Here is a 9,861-nt window from a genome sequence, read left to right on the forward strand (position 1 = left end):
TTATATCAACCTAAGCACTACACTAATATACATATATAGAAAAAATTATAATCTTTAAACTAATAATAAAGACGCTTTTAAATTAATTTATTTGTTTGAAAATTAATCTCTTTTTTTAAGTCTATCATTTGTTTATTTTGAATTTTCTCATTAGTTTTGTTTGGTTTTTTCCTAGCAATGTAACAATTCAGAATCTGTACCAGAATTGGCTCAATCAACCACTTTTTGCACAATTGGATTTGGTATTAGTATTGGGGTTTTTTTTGCTAATTTAATTTTAACATTTTTATCCTGCATTCTGTAGGTACGTGCATATCTGGGTTTTTACGGCACCAATTTTAAAGACAAAAACTGTGACCTTTTTTTTCACAGCGTGCTTGAAGTTGGTGTGGTAAAGATGTATTTATTTGTCTTTTTTTTTAGAATTTTATATCAACTTTGTTAAAAAAGTAGAATGTTTTATCTTGAATAAATCATGGGTTTTTTTTACGTGTAATAAATTTTTGAGTTTTTTTATTGCTATTTAAAATTTCGTTCCTGTTCTGGAACTGCATTGATATTGAAGGCATGTTGGTACATATTTGAAATTTTCCAGTCAACTGTATAAATTAATTTTCTATGTGCCTGCCAAATTTCATTAAAAAAAATTCATGACCACATACCGTATTTTTCGACCCAGTAGAGGTTCCATTTCCACCTCTTTTAGTGTTACTGTTACTGTTACACTTTATTAAACTGTTTCTGCTACTGTTACTGTTACTTTTTGTTATAAATTCTGTTGTTTTTTTGCAGTTACCAGTGATTTTTATTCGGTTTTTAAAATTTCATTTCTGTTCCGGAGGTGCATTAATATTGAAGGAATGTTGGTACATATTTGAAATTTTTCAGTCAACTGTATATCTATTTTCTGTGCCTGCCAAATTTCCTCATACCCTATTAATCCGCAAAGTGGAGGTATATATTTTCACTTCTGTCACATAGTGTTAGGGGGAGGGGCGGTTTTTAACACTAGCATTCAGTATATTTGATTTTTTATTCATAATAATGATTATTTTATTAGAACTGTTATACAAACTTTTTTTTTAAGAGCTTTTTGCTACTAAGAATATTTGGGTTTTCTTTTTTTATAATTGTTAAATCATTTACACAAAAACTAACAATTATAATTAATTAAGGTGGTTATATAATAATTTTTTTTTTGATTGCAAACATTTTTCACACACCAAAATTAGTTTAAAGGCAAAATTCTCCAAAATAAAATTTAAAATGCTGAAATTAAAATTATATGACACTTTTTTATGATGATTCTGCATAAAAATCATTAATAACAAAAACAGCATTTTCTGAGCTTATTTCCATACCCATAATTTACCTTAAGCTAGCTATATATGATATATAAAAATTATACATATATTTAAATTTTTTTTTATAGATTAATGGTGATTTTTTATATTATTTAATTATGATTTATAGCCGACCCAATTAAATAGTATTATGATTGTTGAATTTAATTTAGTGCATCATGGGACCTCACAAGAAAACATATCTATTTTATGGTAAAGCTAAAACTTATTTAGCTTGTAATTTTCCAATACCAGCTCATTTAAATATTGGTTGTAGAAATGGACATGTACTGCATATAATTGCAACCAACAACGATTCATATAAAGTAACTGTAGAACTAATTGGTAAGTATTTTAACATCAAAATTTGTATAAGTCAGATTCTGCAACTAGGTAGAACATCAAAAGTCTTTGTAAACCATTTTTCACAAAATTAGAAACCATTTGTTGACACCTGCAATATGCTCTTTGCATACCAAATAACAACATCTGCTGTGGCACAAACATCGCAATCAATCGCAACCTCAATTGACATTGCGACGTGTTCTTCATTTTCTTCTCAACAAATCAGTGTTTCATCTGTATCAAATAGTGATCACTTACCTCCTTTATCTCGTCCTACTCTAAAAACCTCTTCTCATGAACCACTATCAAGTTTGAGAGCTGACCAGTTGAGTCCCAGAAAAAAGATTATGAGAAAGAGATTAACCATGTTGGCAAACGAAATGGCAATTAAGAAGAGAAAGCATAAAGAGGATATTAAAGGTTTAAGAGATAAGGTAAAGGCTAGACTAAACAGATTTAAATATTTAAATCAAGTTATTAAGTAAGGAAAAGATAATTTCTCAACTTAGAAAAAAATTAAAAGAAAAGTTTTTAAATTTACAGTTAAAAAAACTTTAAAATCAAATTTTATGTTTGAAACAACAGTTGACATTCATGCAAAGCAAGTTTTCTTATCAAAAGGCAATGTTAAGCCAACAACTTGCTGAAAAAGGTTCTGCAATTCTTGTACTGCAAAATGACATACTGATTTTACAGGAAGAGTTGGAGGAAATTCAGCAAGTAACACAAAATACCAAAAATGAAAAATGCTACTCAGCAGATATTAGGACACTTATATATGACATACTTGTGTGCCAAGTTCCTACACATAGTGTGCCATCTCTGCTCCGTAAAATTGGGGAACAATACTGGCTATCGATTTAGTCAAATTCCACATCATACAACTGTAGAACAAATGATGCGTCAGCTTGGTATGCTTTCAGACTTACAGGCTGCTGAGATAGCATTTACAACAAAAGACCTGACACTTGGTTTTGATGCAACAACCCAGGAGGGTGTTCATGTAAATGCTGTGCACTTGACAACTGAATCGGTATGTATGGTTGCAGCTATTGATCAAATTGCTGGAGGTACAGCTTATGACTATCAGAATCATATTACAAAGTCTGTTGATAATCCTGCTAAGTTATATAGTGATTTCTATCAGCTCAAATATACTGATGTAAAAAGCACTATTATTGGGTTGTTGCAACAGACCATGCAACAATCACTAAGTTAAACCTTATTTGGCAGAAATCATTAAATGAACTAAAGTGTCACCTTCACCCCTTGGACACAATGACCAGCTCTTGTAAGTCCTAACTTAAAGCATTAGAGACTTCAAAAGGAAAACTTTTTGGAAGAGACTGCATTGCAGCAAACATTGTTGTACAGCTGAACAAACTTCACTACAAGGATGCAAAAGGTACTCATATAATTTTAAAACCATTCTTTTACTTTAATATATTGTAGTTTTCTGAACAAAATTACGAGTTAAAATAAAATAAGTATTACATTTAGTGCATGTTTTTATTTCATGTACTTCTTGCAATCGCCAAAATGAGCCTCTTTATGATATTCATAGGTGATCCAAAGGGTTTTGTAACCTTTTTGGACCAAAACAAGTTGCCCAGAGGATTGCTACCATGTTATAGAGGGAACAGACTACATATGCTTTTTCACACATGTGGTATTTTGATCCATCATTATGCCATATTGAAGATATTTCTGTGTTCTGGCTTGGCGTTATGCGGATGTCTGCAAAATAGTTTATTTCAAGACTTTACATCTGAAACAGGTATCTTTTTCTTTTTTATACAGGTTCAGTTCATTTGATAAAGTGCTACACAATATTATAGGCTATAGAATTAGTTACAAATATAGTTACCAATACAAATTACAAATAGTAATGACACTTGCAAGATTAACGGGGAGTAAAGTCTATTATAAACAAAGTTTATTCTTTGTTACTTATTAACTATTTTACCTTAGGTATCCGTGAGTTGTGTGTTTTAGCTTTAATTGGAAAGCTACTTTCTGGTCCTTGGATGACAAAATTTTATATTGCACCAGGTACGGGACTTGACTACATATCTGGCATTCTGGTAGTAAAAGATGTTCGGAACACTCTTATTGAGAGCAGCAAGAACCCCTTATCTCTACTTAAACGAAAAACTGATTTCTTTGGTAATAATATTGAAGATGAAGTTTTTGATTCAATAATCAGCTTTTGCCGAGTAACTGATGAAATGAGTAAAGCATTAGCTGACTGCTTTAATGCAGTTATTAGTGTCATTGACAGGCAGTACAAGCGGCAATTTGAAATGAGTTCTAATGAACACCAAGACTAGACTAAGTCAGCTAGACTTCACAACATTGACAAGAACTTATGGCTATGTTTAGCGCTGCAAAGCACAAAGCTCCAAATGCCATTCTTTGTTTTCTTCAAAATTTCGTGCTTGCAAAAATAAAACAACTGCTCTGCTAAGCAAAAAGCCAACTGATATTCAAAAACAAGTTGATATTATGAGCCATCTCTAACGCCAGAAAAAAGCGGTTTACAAATATGCAATGTCATAATGACCTGACGTTATAATTGTTAAAACGAATGGCAGATAAAAGGTAGAAAAAATATTAAAAAATTGCATGCCTGATCAGGTAAAAGAAATGTTTCCTGACCTAGAAAATAACGAGGCCTCAGATATTGAAGAAATTCTTATTGGAGCTGCTATTGGAAGAAGTATTTGCCACATGTGGTTTGATAATGCCACTAACACCCAGGATGTATATTACGGTAGAATTGCTAGCATTAAAAAGAAGAAAAGTGATTTATATATAGTTTCTTATTGGAAACTCAAAAAGAATGCAGATGATGATGGTGTTGAGTATGATGTAAGCAAATATCAACTTTCTGCAGACATAATAAGTGGTGATATGGTGATAACATAATAGAAATGTGTAATAATAAGGTATATGTTATTTTAAATAAAAGTATGTCTTCTAAACTTGCATTAACAGATATTATTTACAGATAGTAGGTTAATCTTTTTTTTATAATAATTTTTACAATAACTAATGTATATCATATTCTCTATCCTCTCCTTTTTTTAAGATTATGAATAGATTTATAATTATATAATTTGTTTTTATGTATACATATATGTATATACATATATATATATATATATATATATATATATATATATATATATATATATATATATATATATATATATATATAGAAATGTAATTTTAGGTAGTCGGTTAGTTACTGATATCCAACAACCATTGGAAATTTGTTGTGTATCAGGAGTTTAGTGATTTTGAATTTTTTTTAAGTTAGGAAATCATTCTCATCTTCTCTAATTTGTAATGGGTTTTTCAGTTATTGTGCTAAATATCTAAAATATGTTCATTTATCTTTTATTGCAAGGTTTTTACTATGATGGCAGTTTGCTACTGTAGATGTTTATCTTTATGACCTCAAGATTATACTTATTCATTCCGTAATAACAGTTAGATGTTAATTTATTATACATTAGTTAATTGTTAGCCTTAATTTTTTTTTTGAATTTTATATATCTGATATATTTTATCTCATCTATCATTGTAAGATTACACAACATGATGAAAACCACACAATTGCTTCGATGGATGTTGATCTTTTTCATATCAAGATTAAACCGGTTAGATCATATTTTTTTAGAGATTGATTATGTTTATTAATGCAATAATAACAGTTATATACTTATTTATTATCCAGGACATAAGGCATCCTTGGATATCATTGGATGTGGTTTCCTTTGTGTACTAAAGAATCGACTCTTTCTAGCTATGGATGTCACAGCTTTGTTTGCTTCACAAACTAGGCTTTCTCCAAAGCCACAATTCTGTTAAAAACATTACTAAGCAAAAAAGAAAATAATTATTAGTCTAAATTTTTTGTTTGCCTTTTCGATGTTATATATGTATATATATCTTTTTTGTATATATATCTTTCATTGAAATTCGTTAGTAACGTTAAAAATGAGGCGAAAACGCTAAGGCTTTTAATGTGTTTAAACTTCACCTATACGCTACAGAAAATCTAGCCTTGGTGCATATTTAATAAAATAAATATATATACCCTTACCCATAAAAAAAAAATATATATATATATTTATAATATATATATATATATATATATATATATATATATATATATATATATATATATATATATATATATATATGCGGTAGTGGTAAATATATAATAAATATATATACCCTTAACCATAAATATATATATATATATATGCGCGGTAGTGGTGTAGTGGTAGAGCGCTTGCTTCATAAGTGAGAGGTTCCGAGTTTGATCCCCACCACGTCCCAGGTAGTACCGTGCTCAACTTGTTTCTCCGCGCAGCAGCCTTGTTCATCAAGGTTCGTGTTTCGGAGTAATAGAGTTGGGAGAGGGTTATAACCACAATTAAGTAGCCTCCTCGTCTGTAGTGGCCTTCTGGGCCTTGGGGAATTGAATTAAAATTAAAAAATATATATATATATATAACTATTGTAAATATCTCAAAAATACGCGATATTTTTTTATGCATGTTTGTTTTATAAAATTTTGTGATGAATTTCACAATTACGTTTTAATCATTAAAAATATTTTGTTATTTCAATTCGAAACTTTTTTAATAACGTTTTTAAATTGTTTTGCACATTTCGCTATGCAAAATCATGAGCAAATTAACAATGATTCTATTACAAAGCTGCTGTTAGCCGAACGCGAGTTTTATACGTAAGTTGCATTTTTCTTGAGCAATGCTTCATAAAAAATAATGTTACTTAAATGAGCATAACTTTTCTTGTAATTATTCTTTTTTCATAAAGTTTTCACCATTTTATTGCAAATTCAAAGCTCTTTCGAACCATATATAAAACTTAAATAAATGGTTTAAAATTTTTACACACGTATCTACATTATGATAATTAAATAATAAATACACTAAACTTTATGCATTACTTGAATTTTTTTTTGAAAAATTGTTTATATTGATTTAAATTACAGGCAAATTTATTTATTTTCAAGATGATGTTTATAAGCTTTAATTAAACAGCTGTTCAGTTTTGGAGGACAAATTTATTCTCCACGACAAAATAAGTTGGCTCTTGAAGCAGGAGAAATACTTATATTTTTACATTACAATATTTGTATACACAATTTTAAATACTAATCTTTGTAATTTAAATGATTTATTTAAAAGAAAATGTATGTTATAAAGTTTTTTTTATTTGTTTTTTATAAAAAGTTTAAAATTTTAAGTTCTATTTATTTTTTGAAAGTTTTCTTTTCATGGTTAAAAAACTAAAAAAACCTATATTATTTTAACTGAGCTTTACTAATAGCTTTTAAAATATAGGTTTAGCTCTAATTTGGGTCCAAGTATTTGTTTACCAGTTCTGATTCGATGAAAAGGTTTACATGATTTAAAATTGTATAGTTTTATATTTTCAAAAGTTTTTATAAGTAAGTCTTTTCTTATCCATTGGCATTGGTCACAAATGTGCAATCGGTACATCACTAGTTTCACGTTTTAAAAATACGCAAATTATCAAAACATGTAAAGTGCTTTAGCCAAGTTGTTAAAACACAATAATGTACGTGTGGACATATAAGGCATGTGACCACACGGCTTTCCTGAGAAGATTTGCATATGTAAGTTATATATATAAAATCATAATACAGTCTTCTCCATTTAGCCAGCACTTTTGAGCTCAACCCTTTACACCCTCGTGCACACGCCAACAAAAAGTTTGGAAAGTACATAAAGAACCGCTTGCCAAAAAAAATAAAAGTATTTTTTTTTAAATTGAAACAAATCTTTTTTGATCATCAAATACTTTTATAAAAAAATGTGAAAACACTTTTATGTATAAATTATTTTATTTAGAACTTAAATAAAAAATTCGTTTTGCCATTCTTAATGGAATTTATTTTTTATTTTTAATTTAATCATTTTATCTAAAAATCAAATTAAATGTTTGTTTTGCCGCTATTTTTTAATACTTTATTTATTTATATAATTTAAATAAAATGTTTGTCTTTCTGTTTTTATTTTAGTTATTTTGTTTAATATAAATATTATCAAACGTTTTTAATATTTTTTTGCAGTTTATTTTTTAAAAACTATTTATCAAATTCTTTCAGTTAGAATTTAAATAAAATGTTTGTCATTCCATTTTTATTTTGACTATTCTATTTAATATTTATATAAAACGTTTTTTATCTTTTAATTTTTTACCGTTCTCATTTTAATTGTTTTTTCTAGATTTTAATTAAAACATTCATTTTGCCAGGTTTTTTTAAACTATCCTACGCCAACCTAAAAACGACCATCTGGTGCTTTATTGTGTGCTGGCATTAAATTTCAAATGGAGAAAACTGAAAATAATATATCCTAATTAAAACCTTTAAGTCGGTCTTCATCTCTTCTCCTTCTTCGACTGTCATCTCTTTCATGACTTCCACCTCTTCTTCTGAAGCAAAAAAAAATATATATATATAAATAAATATAAAAGTTATATAACTTAGATATACTTTTGTTATGCATTGTATTTATAATTACTATAATTGTGTATTAACTCAAATATCATGTTATTTAAATGTATAAAAAAAATGTAATTTTCAAAAAATCATGCTTTAAATTTTTTTTGTAGTGTTAATTTCAGTTTGATAATTATCAATAAATATCAGTAACTATCTAAAAAAAAATACTTTCTATCGTCTCTGGAATCCTCTGATCTTTCTTTTTCTCTTCTTTCTCTATCCTTTTCGCGTTCTCTCTCTTTTCTTTCCTGTTCTTCTTTTTCACGTGCCTGCTCTTTGAATTCCCCATAATCATTTGGACGCAATGGATTATATTCATCAACAAGCACTGGCTTATTCTCGCTAGTACCACTCATATTTGACTACGAATTTAGAAAAAAAAAAGTGATTGTACAAAAGATTTTCTTCAAGTTAATAATTATAGGGAAGAAATAAAGATAATGATCTTAATAATTATCACGATTATTGTATTACCATGACAATCAAAATCATGACTAATGTAAAGATCGTAATCATAATGATCATAACATCATAATCATCATCAACATTATAATCACCATCATCATGAGTATTATGATAATCATCATCATCATCATCACTATCATCATCATCAATCATTATCATCATCTTTGCTATTGATTCAATATTACTGATAAAAATTATTTTTTGTTTTTGTTATAATAATTTAATTCCTTTAAAAAACATACCAGCGTAATTGTACCAGGGCCAGCTGATGATAAACCTTTGCCACCTTTCTAAATTTAATATATCTTTTCTTTATTTTTAATTTAATTTAACTAAAATAATTGTATTAAAAACTATATCCTGTTATAAACTTAAATGTTTTGAAAAAGTTTTATACTATAAACAGAAATAGGCTGTTTTGTATGATACTTAAAAGTGGATTTTTAAGTATCATGAAAATAAGATTATAAGAAATGATATTTTATCAGTATCATGAAAATAAGAGTTCCCAGAATTCTACAATTTTTTCAATCAAACTTTCAAGTACATCAAAAGAAAAGTTTTGGGAAAACTTACGAATGCTGGACCTGGAACTTTTAATGCTTTTCTTAATTGTAATTGTGTTTTCATGAATTGTAAATTATCTGACCATCCAGCTTAAAAATACAGAAATAATAAATTATCTGCTAAAACATTAAAAATGTAAAATCAAAAAATATACATTTTATTAAAATAACAAATACAGAAATCAGTTTACCCATTTGATTAGAATCAAGACCTTTGTTGTCTCTATCTCCTCCTGCAAATCCAACGCCATCATAAAGAGATGATAACGACATGACTGATGCACTATTTATAGACTGTTATAAATCCATTTTAAAAATTAATTCTTTAACTGAAAAATTAAAACAATATTATATTCAGATGTTCACCTAAAACATCATAATTAAATTCCAAATAATTTTTAGAATTATTTTACTCAACATAAGTAATTCCCCTACTTTAGTCTTATCATTAATTCATTTTGAGAAATAATTAAAATTAAAACTGCAAATAAAATTACAAAGAAAACTGGATATCTTGGATATTTAACTCAATGGACAAAAAGATAATCTTTCAAACTATCATTGCTCCCCA

General features: G+C 27.8%; 1 protein-coding gene across 1 annotated transcript in view; it reads right to left on the reverse strand.

Annotated features, from left to right (window-relative positions):
* LOC100208627 (splicing factor 45) overlaps positions 1-9,626 on the reverse strand; it is a 26,147-nt gene extending 16,521 nt beyond the window's left edge. The window contains exons 1-5 of the mRNA XM_065817752.1: positions 9,482-9,626; positions 9,301-9,380; positions 8,967-9,014; positions 8,428-8,621; positions 8,122-8,189 (exon numbers count right to left, since the gene is read on the reverse strand). Of these exons, the coding sequence (XP_065673824.1) occupies positions 8,122-8,189; positions 8,428-8,621; positions 8,967-9,014; positions 9,301-9,380; positions 9,482-9,563 (472 nt within the window). The 5' untranslated portion in view covers positions 9,564-9,626. The remainder of the gene's footprint in view (positions 1-8,121; positions 8,190-8,427; positions 8,622-8,966; positions 9,015-9,300; positions 9,381-9,481) is intronic.
* Positions 9,627-9,861: the final 235 nt, after the last annotated feature.

This window comes from Hydra vulgaris, chromosome 14 (genome assembly GCF_038396675.1).
Source record: "Hydra vulgaris chromosome 14, alternate assembly HydraT2T_AEP".
Classification (NCBI taxonomy): Eukaryota; Metazoa; Cnidaria; class Hydrozoa; order Anthoathecata; family Hydridae; genus Hydra; species Hydra vulgaris.